The sequence below is a fragment of the Mercenaria mercenaria genome, chromosome 17 (genome assembly GCF_021730395.1).
Source record: "Mercenaria mercenaria strain notata chromosome 17, MADL_Memer_1, whole genome shotgun sequence".
Lineage (NCBI taxonomy): Eukaryota > Metazoa > Mollusca > Bivalvia > Venerida > Veneridae > Mercenaria > Mercenaria mercenaria.
The window spans coordinates 36,469,597-36,483,610 of record NC_069377.1 but is presented as its reverse complement, the minus strand read 5'-3'; the positions used below and the strand labels follow the sequence as shown (position 1 = coordinate 36,483,610).

At 33.6% G+C, this 14,014-nt stretch overlaps 1 protein-coding gene across 4 annotated transcripts in view; it reads left to right on the top strand.

Annotated features, from left to right (window-relative positions):
* LOC123535799 (uncharacterized) overlaps positions 1-14,014 on the top strand; it is a 401,923-nt gene that overhangs the window by 381,221 nt on the left and 6,688 nt on the right. For all 4 annotated transcript variants that reach the window (XM_053527909.1, XM_053527908.1, XM_053527907.1 and 1 more), the window contains 3 exons: positions 3,307-3,459; positions 5,753-5,917; positions 12,606-12,747. In XM_053527909.1, the coding sequence (XP_053383884.1) occupies positions 3,307-3,459; positions 5,753-5,917; positions 12,606-12,747 (460 nt within the window). The remainder of the gene's footprint in view (positions 1-3,306; positions 3,460-5,752; positions 5,918-12,605; positions 12,748-14,014) is intronic.

Below are 14,014 nucleotides of genomic sequence, written 5' to 3'. Positions count from 1 at the left end.
CTTCTCGACAAATGCCACGGAAACTCTTTCAGTGTTGAGCAAATGACTTAGAGATATATCAAATTATCAAACAGCAGATTTCTTAATAAGCGGATTTTAACGTGTTTCTGAAGTATTTTGATGTCAAAGAACGATGTAAGTTTCCGCCTTTCTCCTAACAAAACCTATAGTTAACGAATACGGATGTACGGTATGGGTATGGTACGGGGTTAGAAACAGCTGTGACTCGATGCAGTGTTAGAACGCCGGTATAAATTACAGACTCAAGTATGTGCCGGATTGAACCAATTTGAACTAAAAGTACTTTAAATGTATATATTTTGTAACCATGGTGATACTAACCATAACCTCTAGTCAGTATATCATACATTTATACACTAAATGCGTGCCAACATGCAATAATTTGCGCATTTTTGCCGTATGCAACATTAGATAATCACTTCCGGGCATGCGCAGAAGACCGCTCCAACTCTGCAATGAGCTACATCGACTAGAAACAACCAAATTGGCACGGTGTTGGGGTAAATATCGACCCGTCCGAAAAATCTATCGCGAGCGCCTTTAAAACGAAAGAATAATCACACAATCATTCTAACGTATTGTTCGTTTCATTCGGCCTGGCGGGGCGGGGTTTCGCGACGGTCCACTGCATTATTGTGCAGGATATGCAGTACATGTAACCAATGCGGCGTAATTTTAGTCGTTGGTTACCGAAGATAAGGGAATAAACGATTATATTGCTGTACCTATTTTGCTCGTTTTTTGAGATTACCATTTTTTGCATAAGTCAGAGATTAACTCCGCCCCGATGCACAATACTCTTATCGAATGTTTGATATAATCTATATGATGTATCTCCCTTATAGCCGTAGGATAAATCAAGAATACAAAATGAAAAGCTAGAATATATAATTTATGTTTTTTGTATTAACACCCGCAGAATTCCGCAATATTTTTTTTCATATCCCACAGGCGTTTATGCAAAAATACCGCAATGCTTGCATTATGAAATCGCACAAGATGCATAATTTATTGTTTTATAGGTGATGAGTTTATTTTACATGTAAAATAGTTTTTTCAAATTACCAGTCTGTTTGCGTTTGGAAACGAACAACATATTTAAGGTTTACATAACCGGAGCGCGCAAATCAGGAATACTGCAATAGGAATACATTGATTTTAAGATATTGTCCCCGTGAAGATATGGAATACTTGTTTGATAAGGTATGCATGTGATCGCGGAAGAAAAAACATTTTATAAATATCTGGAATTCTTAGCAAATATACTAAAGTGTACATCATTTCTAATAATAACCTATAGTGGTTGGAATAATGGTGTCTGCATTAACTGCCTCGGAGAAATTGTAAAATACAGGGCCAGATAGTAGCTATTTCAGTGACATTTTTATTAAAAAAAAATACATTTCCTATTTTTCAAACATTTACTTCATTTCTTAAGGAAATATCTTTCTAAAAATGTTAAGAACTTAGTTGAATGTATTACAAAAAATGATTCTGGTCCATACAAGAGTTTCTCCTACTTTTTCTATCTTGATGCAAGAAAAAATGTAAACAAAAGGGAGACCTCTACTTCCAACAAAGGGATAAGTTTCAGAATACATAATTAGCAATGTTTTAGTTACTTCCCCTTTAGTGGTGATATTCATAAAATATATCAAAAGTGAATAAGTGTTTCTCCCTAAGAATTTCATTACATCCTTTGCGTTGCGCATGAGCAGTGAGCACTTATGATTGGAAATCGCTTGTAAATGCGAGTTGTTGATAATTTTATTTCTGCAATAATGAAATACTTGCGAGGTAATCCAACAACTATAGAAATTTCTTTTTGTTTGCTGCTGTATTTATGAAAATTGATATCATTTCCAACTTTCTTGGTTACTAAATTAAAGCAAAGATTCACCGCAAAATTAGTTTTTAAAGAACATGACTTTTCAACCAAAAAATCACGAGTGTATTTCTGAATTTTCAAACATAAATTTAAAGCACTTTCTACTTTCAATCGCCCACCGCCATATTTGTTTACATTAAAGGTCAAGGTCATTGAAATACCTAAGATAGATGACACTGATGCTGAACAGCTATATTTTATCGAAGATTCATGTTTAGGCTATTTGATATATGTTATAGCAATAGCTGCGGATCGTGTTAGAACTATATGCAAAATACAGAAATTGGTAAGGGGTAGATGAAAGGTTCGGGTGTTGGGGTAAGTGGAGAAAAGCAAGGATGAACATTCAACAGGGAAAGCCGCGCTCCAAAAATGCACTCTCCCTGCACTGCAAACCACATCAGCGCAAACACCCAAAAGCGAATGTGAAAGCATATGAATATATTTTAAGATTGTGTTTTATTCAGATACAATGTACTATCATATTTTATGGCAAAAAGTATGTGTCACTATGTAAAGCTCTGGCCTATGACAACATTTGAAGGAGAATATCATCCTTATATTGTATAACAAGTTTCCTTTGATGAATGCATTTATACTGAGTACACATTTTCAAATGATTATGTCTCCTACCACACAGTGGTGTGAGAGACATATTGATTTACTCCTGTCTGTTTGCGTGTGCGTGCGTGCGTGCGTGCGTGTGTGTGTGTGTGCGTGCGTGTCTGTCTGCCTGTCTGTCTGTCTGTCTGTCTATCACAAATTTTATCCACACTCTAAGTCGAACATTTCTCATCCGAACTTCATTAAACTTAATCAAAATGTGTTTGCCAATAAGTCCTCGGCCAAGTTCGATAACTAGCCAAATCGGCCCAGACACTTCGGTCCAGGAAACTTGATTTTTTTTTAATAATCAAAGCACTGCAAGTCTGATAAGGCAGTTGAGGTCTTGGTGCATGGTTGACTAATATACTACTAATCAGATGATAAGGCTGTTGTGGGAGACATGCGCTTTTCTAAAAAGCAGCTCTAGTTCACTCTTTGAAATGATAACATTTTAATTAACTAATCAAGGATAGGAGAAGTGTTATTTAGTGTAATACAACAATAGTTCTTGAGATACTACACCTGACCAAACAAACTAAATTTAAACTTATGTATACTCTGACAGTGTATAATTGTATGTAAAATTCTAACTACAAGAACACGTCTTCCGTTTAATCATTTTCCAGAATATCATCTTTGCTAATTACAGTTCCTTTTGTGTACAATAAACGTTTAAGAACAAAAGTCTGCATTGTAATGGTTTTTCTCGGAGATTCGTTTACTGTTAGTTAAAGACAAGTTTTCTAATGTCAGTCTACGAGAAAATTTGACACATGCTCTTTTTAAAACAGCCTTGACTTGTACGCTGGGAGTCCGTCACAATCCTCTATCGTTGGGTATGCCTTTTCTAATGCCTTGTGTTCACATTACCGAGTTTCTGTGGTAGAAGATGGATGGGACTTTTACCTCATAACAATAATTGCTGCGCATGAACTCGGTCACAGGTAAGTCAGTAATCAAATGTAGACAAATATCATTGTAAGCTGGCAAAAGCAAAAAGCTGGTTTGGATTAAGCAGAATAGATAAGTAAACAGTAGGAGTAAAATGGTTACAAAACAGTTACTCTTCACAACGTGATAGGTGATTAAGCACTTTAAAGGTAGGATGTCTTTAAAGTTTTAAGATATATTTTATAATGTGTAAATGCTATGGCGAAAACGTTTTCTTTCACTGGTTAACAACAACAAAATGGGTGACATTAAGCTGAAAACATAATTATAATGAAACGAATGTTTGCTTGTTATACATATAAGATATAAATATCTATCACTCTGGACACCATATCTACCATTGAGTTACCAGTTTTCAAACCCCTAAGGAATTTAGGGAAATTACTTATAATTATTGATATTTGCAGGACATGATAAAATTGTTTTTAAGTCAAATGATGACATGTACAGTAAATTTATTAATAAAATAAAATGTTAAGACATACTGACACTAAATAAAAAAATGGCGCGAAGAGAAAACGGCGGATTCATATATTCCTCAGTTGTTTTGCTTTTCTTATTTTCATTGCAATTTGCTGCTGAAATCACATGACAGATCTATGCTTGACATGTAGGTAGCATTTTCACAATGACAAAAAAACATGACAGAATTTGTCATGGATACCTAGATCATACACCAGCACTACAATTTGGGATCTCATATTTTAGCTAATTTTGCAATTTGTAATTTGTATGCAGATCAGAGAATAAAACGAAAGACAGGAGATACTAGACTACAGTTAGGATAACTGATTGAAAATTATGTTGTTGCAGCTATTTTTGGTAAAATTTGATGCATTGTCTTACGTTACTGAAAATGTCATCAAACCTTAGAAACTGTTGGTATCAAGCTAAAACCTTTTTTTCATGCATTTAGGTTGCTTGTACATTTCAAATGAAACTGGAACAATCTTAGAGAAATTGTTTTTCATATAGGCTTACAAACACTAAATAGGAAAATGGCGGGAACAAAAATTGGTAGTCGCATAATGACGGATGCAAATAGTCCTCAGTTGTTTTATTCTGTAGAGCTATTTTCCTTATTTTCTTTGCAATGATTTGCTGAAATCACATGATATATCTGTGCTTGACATGTAGGTAACATTTTCATAATGACAAAATAATTTGACAGAATCTGTCATATAAACTTACATCATGCACCAGCACTACAACTTGGAGTCTCATATTTTAACTGATTTTACAGTTTGTGTGTTTGACTGAAAATATTTGTTTTGCATTAAACATGACCCCACTTTTTAAAATGTTTACTTAGCACTGACAATATTCTTCAAAATAATATAAGTTACAGACATTTAAAATGGGCCCTGATGTGTGCTGCAGCTACTGGTAATATGTCAATTTTATATAGAATAAAGAAGAACAGCTATTTAGTGTGTTGTTACCATATTAGCGATTTTCAAAAACACATACTTCCAACATGACGCTAGATTTAATGACCTATTTTCCTACCACCTTCTAAAATACATACAAATATTGTTAGAATGATGTTATGTGTAAGAGCAGGTATAAATTTAGTTGTAATTTTCTCCACGACATCATGGATATTGCTTTACGTAAAACAGAAATTATATGCAATGGATATCATGCAAAAAGTAATTGCGAAAAACACCAATTTTGCACATCCTCTTGAAATTAATTGAACAAAATACTTGTTTTTCATGCATTTTAAATTTTGGCCGCTGTAGCAGGTACCTTATATACCAAGTACCAGCAAGTGTCAGTGATGGCATCATTCATGGCCTGCAAGTAAACAGAGAATAAGTTTAGTGTCTGAAAATAGGTGGAGTTTGAAAACAGGTTAACTGGTAAATTGACGATACTCCCACAACAACTTGTGGCTACGCCACTTGTGAAAATATCCAGTCAGTGAAAGATATTCTGATCATGCGCTCAAGCATCCATCCTAGGAATTCTCAAGAATTACGATAGCATGAATGATTTAATTCTTAATTATTTAAACAGAGGTCTCGGAAAAGCCTTATTACGGAGCATGTGGGTTAAACACTAGGCATGTCAAGCTGCCTTTTGCAAAAAACTGATTAGAATTTAATTTAAGAAAAAAAAACTAAATCATTTCGTTAATTTGTTCTATAATATGGTGAATAAGGTGAGCAGGAAACAATAATATTTCACTGGTTGTAGATGAATTCTTTAGCATGATGTACATTATGTAAGATATTGTCACAGTCAGGACAATCATTAATCTTTATTGTCGTTTTCTTATAGCTCAGGTGCTGCTCACGACGGATATGGCAAAGCAGCTAATTGCTCTGCCAACCGCAAGTTTACTATGAGTACCTATCTGGTATTAAACCCGAACTCTCCGTATACTGTCGATCCATGGAGATTTTCAGTGTGTTCTATACAATCATTCAAGGAAATTCTTGCCAGGTATTTATACAATGTTCACATAATTGAATAACTTCTCGAAATAGTTTCTGTGTTTAAAGATGTATCGTTCAGTTTAACTAACAACTGTGTCTTTCTATAAATTGTTCAGCCCATGTAATCTCTAACTAACAGCTGTGTCTTTCTATAAATTGGTCAGCCCATATAAGCTCTAACTAACAGCTATGTCTTTCTATAAATTGGTCAGCCCATATAATCTCTAACTAACAGCTGTGTCTGCCTATAAATTGGTCAGCCCATGTAATCTCTAACTAATAGATGTGTCTTTCTATAAAAGGGTCAGCCCATATAATCTCTAACTAACAGCTATGCCTTTCTATAAATTGGTCAGCCCATGTAATCTCCTACTAGCAGCTGTGTCTTTCTATAAATTGGACAGCCCATGTAATCTCTAACTAACAGCTGTGTCTTTCTATAAATTGATCAGCCCATGTAATCTCTAACTAACCGCTGTGTCTTTCTATAAATTGGTCAGCCCATATAATCTCTATCTAACAGCGATGTCTTTCTATAAATTGGTCAGCCCATGTAATCTCTAACTAACAGCTGTGTCTTTCTATAAAAGGGTCAGCCCATGTAATCTCTAACTAGCAACTGTGTCTTTCTATAAATTGGTCAGCCAATGTAATCTCTAACTAACAGCTGTGTCACGCACTAACATGTTATTATACTGAAAATTTTTTAGTACTGTTCTTGAATAGTCTGTGTTAATTTTTCATTTACTCTAATCCGACATTGCTCATAGTTAAATTTCCCCGATTTCTTAACCTGTTCATGTACCAAAACTTTTTCTTCTACTTTCTGAAATCCTGAGGTTGTTTTAATTTCTCTACAGATTTTACAAGTTTCAGTGTGATTACAAATGTGTAAAGTATTTACTTTTTCGTCCAGAAAATTTTTCTCAACATTTGTATTGTAACAAAGTTTTGGAAGGAAAATATCTTCCACTTTATCTTCTTGGATTATCTCAATGGACCTATACCGTCAGGCTGATGAATAGGGACAAGCTGTTGAACTTTCCGGATGCTCAAGTTTCTTTTGATCTTTTGCCAACATGTAGCACAGATAAGTTTGGCCCATCTTAATTTTCCTTTAACCATTAGTGTGTGACTAGCCTTGTGTATACATTTATTTCTTTGATAGAAAGAGCAGAACCATGTACTCTCCTCTTCTACATTTTCTTGATTGACCTTTGAGTAAGATTTTTTACCTTTACATAGATTGGCATTTGTAGACGAATATATACTCGGGGGATTGACTTTCGTAAGCATAACAATTTCCAATTAATGAAAATCGTCAGACCAAGATTTTTCTCATAATTCAATTTCTCTTAGAACAGCAGCGTAATATGAGTTCAATATTGTAAAACTGTAATTTGAACTTAGATACATCATTCTTTTCAACAAATTTGACCTTCCCTTTTTTTCTACCATACCTGTTCTATCATCAGACATAATTTCTAATTCTCCTGCAACAAGTAAACTTTGATTAAGGTCTTGAAATGTAATATTTTGATTAACAAACTCGTACCTAAGCTGAGAATGTGGATATTTCTGTACATGTTTAACTTTATCTGAAGATTTTGCTTTTATACCAGATATCTTTGACTTTTTATGTTTAGATTTAGATTTTTTTGCTTTCAACAAATCTTTCTTTTTGCTGTCTTCATTTTTAACATTATCTGTTAAATGATTACTACTGCTATCTGTATCTGATAAGGAATCACCAGAAGAATCACGGTCAGTCGATTCGTTATCCGAATCGGACTTATCCGAATCCAAACCAATTTCTTTCAATCGTTTTTGCACTGAAAGTAACAGTTTCTTGTCTTTTCTAAGTGCATTGATATCTACCATCGACTCTGAGGGTAATGAAGATGACTCTGTCTGTTTAGATTAAATAGATTTATTACTAGTACTAGCTATAGCATCTTTTGTTTCCGGTTTTAAAGAAGAAATAGAACATTTACCCTTGAGTTTGACGATGTTGTCTTTCTTCTCTTCCAGGAACCCTCTTAAACGTTCCTTCTCTTGCTGTTTCTTTAGCTTCTTCTCCTCTTTTTCAAGCTGAGCTAGCTTTTCTCGCATTGAAGCAATCTCAACATCATCGTCCGAATCCGACTCACTTTCCGGTCGTAGACCACCAATTTCAATCGGTTCCTTATGCGACTCGCTCGTTGTTGCGGTCCCGCGTGTAGCACCTGTTTCTTCACCTCGAGCAATTTCTGGACTTTGTGGCTCGTATTCTAATTTTACAGCCGATTTCCCTTCATGTAACCGCTTATAATCTATTCGTTCCCTTCTTTCCTTCCTCTTATCTTGATTGCTGTCTGCCATCGTACAACTTACAATTGCCCGTGATAAACAGTTTTATCACTTTTTGTCCGTGATACACACTTTTCACAAAGTTTATTAAAATGTCTTACTTGAAAATTGTTCTCTCTATTCTACACAGGATATTTCCCGACGTTGCGTTGAAGAAGTTTGTCTAAGGCATTTCTTTCTTCTGATTTTTTCAATAATTTAAATTTCTATCTTATGAATAATTGTGGGCACTGTGAAGCCCGCCAAAACTACTCATTATGCTTTAAAATTACGTGTTGACACGAACAAACAAAGAAAAACAGTGACCGGTAAAGTTTGAAATTTCCGATATATATGGTACGATAACCAATGAGATAATCTGATACATATATATTGAGTTAAGCCAATCGATAAATTTGTAATCTATAAACAAGGTAAGAGACCACCAAATCAACTATTACCTGAATGAAGTATAAATTTGTTCGTATAATTAAAGATTTCAATCAGGATTAAAATAGTCCAATTGGTCAGCCAATGTAATCACTAATTAACAGCTGTGTCTTTCTATAAATTGGTCAGCCAAGGTAATCTCTAACTAACAGCTGTGTCTTTCTATAAAAGGGACAGCCGATGTAATCTCTAACTAACAGCTGCGTCTTTCTATAAATTGGTCAGCCGATGTAATCTTTTTTTGTTTTAACTAACAGCTATGTCTTTCTATAAACTGGTCAGCCCATGTAATTTCTAACAAACAACTATGTCTTTCTATAAATTGGTCAGCCGATGTAATTTCTAACTAACAGATGTGTCTTTCTATAAATTGGTCAGCCAATGTAATCTCTAACTAACAGCTGTGTCATTCTATAAAAGGGACAGCCGATGTAATCTCTAACTAACAGCTGCGTCGTTCTATAAATTAGTCAGCCCATGTAATCTTTTTTTTTAACTAACAGCTATGTCTTTCTATAAACTGGTCAGCCCATGTATTTTCTAACAAACAGCTAATTGTTTCTATAAAAGCGTCAGCTCATGTAATCTCTAACTAACAGCTACGTCTTTCTATAAATTGGTCCGCCGATGTAATCTCTAATTAACAGCTGTGTCTTTCTATAGAAGGGTCAGCCGATGTAATCTCTAACTAACAGCTGTGTCTTTCTATAAATTGGTCAGGCCACTAACAGCTATGTCTTTCTATAAAAGAGTCAGCCCTTGTAATCAAGCTATCGGTGAAGTATGGTTTAAAGACATACAACATGTCAACGCAACATCAGATTTTAGCTAGTAATGGATTTGGTCGGAAGCTTGATAAATGATCATTTACATTTATTTGTATGCGCCGATTGCTTAATACATGCTAGAATAACTCCTCTGTAGGTAATTTTAAAATTTGAATTTCCTACCAAAGTTGCCCAAGCAAGAAAGAGTTATTTTAGCACATGTGTATGCATTTAATAGATAGATTTTGCCTTGTAAATCATATGAATATAGGAACTATTTTATTTTATTCTTAAATATTTACCATACTTTAGCCGAAATTCATTAGCAATGCAAGTTTTTAAAATTTATAATACCTCCTTTACCTATTTTGGTCGTGCAATCGGGATAAATGTCATAAATGAATTCCAAAGCTACACACTGTTTTAAAACTTGTCTATCGGTTCATATTATTGAAATCTGCCAATATCTATCAGATGCAAATGTAAAATTAGAAATTATATTGAAATCAAACGCAATAGCCAACTTCTTTAATATTTATATGATAAAGGGCAGTAACTACAAAATTTGATAAAAAATTAAAAGAAATAAAACATACATTTCTAATAGGGATCTAACAGAAGAATAAAAAAAATGAAAATGTAATAACATGTTGCTCAAATGTGATTAACCACATTTAATATTCCCAATAACATCTAGAAAGATCTCATACATTATGAAACAATTTGGTATATTTATTTAAAACTAAAAAGGTGGACCATGTATAAAATTCCAGAATGAAAATTAGCTTGATGAAAGGTTACCAAACAAATTTCATAAACGTTAAATACCATCAGAAAAACTTGATTCCTGCATTACTATTACTTGATCAAGTTACATAATATGCAAGCAAGGAAAAGAAATCGTTATAAAAACAATTTTGTGGTAACTGACGTAAGAATGACTAAATTAAGATTATGAATGAATTTACTTTTACAAAAGTTGTAGTTATTTAAAAAAGTCAAGGGAACACTTCATTTTCTTTTAAAGGGACTAACCCATTCATTTTAGGTGAACAATTCAGTTTCTCTTCAAATCTATAAAAAGTATATAGTATTACTTTGACAGTAACTAGTGGTACAAACTTATTGACATAAGACTTTTGCAAGAAATTTTTACACATAACACTGAACATTGTGCAGAAGCACCTGGAGCACAAAATTGGCGCAATTTCGTGACATACTTTGCATTTGTTACAAGCATAACTTCAAGTAACATAATGTAACATTAAGTAACATGAATATAAATCATGTAATATCTTTTACTGCCCCACTTCTGACTGATTTTAAAAATGGAATGCAAAAAGACACCTATTCTCAAACAAACATAACATACGTAACATCCATGTAACACTCCTGCAACATCCTTGTTACATCTATATAACACTACGTAAGACGTTTTTCGTCCAAATTTAAACAATGGGGTGTAACATGCGTAACAGAGGCGACTATTTGTAGTCAAATTGTTACGCATGCTCCTAAACACTACTAAAACGTCTTTAGTTGTGTTATACAGATGTAACAAGGCTGTTACGTGATGTTACATCTTGTTACTTGATGTTATTCTTGTAACAAATGCAAAGTATGTCACGAAATTTGGCCAATTTTATTCCCTTTTCCGCCCTTGACAAGTGTCAGTAAATATACGTAAAATACATTACTTACACAAAATTCATTCAGGGTGTACAGTAGTACCAAAAGAGATCATATGCAGTTCCTAGGCATTCAAAATGTATTTGAATATTCAGATTTCGTATGAATTTCACCCCCAAGTTACTTAGTTAAGAACTTCTCACTGGTACCTTTACTTATTTTGCACTAAGTATCATATCAGTTATTAAGTATGGGTCTTGAAATGAAGATAAGGTTTTTACTTTCTTCCTTTAAAATTAATGCACATAAGGTAACGTATAATTTTCAGCCATAATAATAATAATAATACTTTCTTTATTTTACGAAGGTTAACTCATTATGCAATGACATAAACAGATACAAATGAAATCACATATTTACAATAAGGCCTTCAACAAGGTAATAACTATTAAAATACATATCAAAACATTACGACATAAAAAAAGAACAACAACAACAAAATATAATAGGACAGAATTCTTACCACTTTTATTTGTAATTAATTTTCTGTCACTTTCAGTATGGACGTCGCCATTTTGGAAACTCTACTTATGTTAAGATAATACGCCTTTTGTCATTGGTCAGAATTTTACTATACTCTATTTTCAATGGTTAACATATTTGATTCGCTTAAGAATTTGTTTATTCCTTAGATTAACCATTCAATTGTTTTTGTTCTACCTCTTACCGTATATATACCGAGACACAATAGTGTATCGGTCAGTCAGATACTGCACCTCTAAGGTCAGTATAACAAAGCTTAGCCTTGACACTTAAACTTGGACTTAGTCCACTGCAAATCAACGCATATCGTTGACCATTAAATACGGCCATACAATTATATTTTCAATTAAATTAATATAAATATAATTCTTTAAATGCATTTAGGACCTACAATATTAGCTAGCTTCTATATTAATATAATTGAATATATACTAAATAAAATATATTAGTCACTACATATTTAGTTCGACTTTAATAACAGTGTCCAACATCCAGTGTCCCACTGTCCACAAGTGTGTTCATGATTATCCGTCCGTCTGTCCGTGTAACGTCATTGTGATCACTTGCTGTCCGTTAGTCCGAGGTTATGCTAAGAATCTGGGGCCACTATTACAAAAAGGTAAAAACGAATTTGATCTGAGCACCTGTAGCATTATGATTATGCAGTGCAGACTTCATCATTCAAATTAAAAGTTTTTTGTAACTGTATTTTAAAGAGTTCACATTCACTGCATTTCTGATAATAACTGGTATAGAATTTCATACTTTCATTGATAAAAAAAATTGAAAGATTGTTTCATATAATCTGAATTGAGTCTGAAACGGGTAATTAAACCTTAGGAATTAGATCTTAGGTTGTATGACCTGTTGTCGGAAACAGTAATCAGCTGAGTAATATACTCCGGGGTTGAACCATGCAGAGCCTTATACGTCATTATAGCTATATGTAATTACTGAGATATCTATACATTGTTTCAGACTCAAACCGTATTTAAGGGACAGTGCACATTTCTACGACAAGGCAGAATATGACACGTTTAATGCGTTAACACCTGGGCAAACATTCTCACCTGACGATCAATGTAAGCTAATCATGGGAGAAACCTCCTACAGTTGTAACGTAAGTTTCACGTCTCTTTCAATATGGTTGATTATTAGAAAAACATGTATATGATAAATACTTATTGTAAAAAAATACTGCAGATGTTTCAATATAAAACATGTATATAGTAAGTACTCATTGTATGAAAAATACTGCAGATATTTCAATATCTCAAATAATGGCAGGTCTTTTGATAATTAATTCCGTAATACCGTACGCATTTCATTAAAGAATACCTCAGTCCTGTACTACAATACCGCAGTTTATTTTACATTTCATTGACCATTTGCACTGCAATAAGATCTATAATTATGACATTTCATTCAAAAGTTGTGCTACAATATCCAATTCTATCATAATGTGTGCTCGGATAAGGTATCATTAATAAATTGTGTTACAATAACGCAGAGATTTACACTTCACATAAAAGTTGTGCTACAATACCCAATTCTATCATAATGTGTGCTAGGATAAGGTATCATTAATAAATTGTGTTACAATAACGCAGAGATTTACACTTCACATAAAAGTTGTGCTACAATATTTTCGTTTTACTATGGTCTTTACTGGATAAAATGTGCCATTACCTGATAAGGTTTGCTATAATGTCGCGAATTCCTTGTCATTTACTTGAACAGTTGTGCCACATGTACAATATCGCAGATATCATGGCATTTCGAGGGCTTAGAGCGAAACTGGTTTATCTGTGTATAGAAATAGAAGCAGATAGACCAGTTTCGCTCTAAGCCCTCGATTTACTCTTTAGGTCGCAGCTACTATGTCATCTATTTGACAAAATGTACTACCTACCATATCGCAGATAGTGTGGCATTTATTTATTGTGTTACAATGTCGCAGATGCAATACATGTTTTTGAAATGAAGTGCTAGATCTACAATACCGCATACATTTTGACATTTTCCAGATAAGTTGTGATATTGGAGATATTTCGCTTATAACATGGCACTAGATGGATAAGTTTTGCTGCATTATTGCAGATATTTAATAGGTTGGGCTCAAGTTTTGACATTTCATTTTTAATTTAGTACTAACATTTTTCAGATCATTAATATGTTATTCTACACCAACACATAAAATTTGACATTTTACAGAAAAAAAAATGCGCTTGATACATTTTAGAATAGTATGTCATTTAACCGAATAGTATTACTACACTATTACAGATAGCTAATACATTTGAGCGGCACCATGAGAAAACATACATAGTGCGTTTGTGACCAGCATGGATCCAGACTTTCGAAGTCTATTGCAATAAGAGAAACCG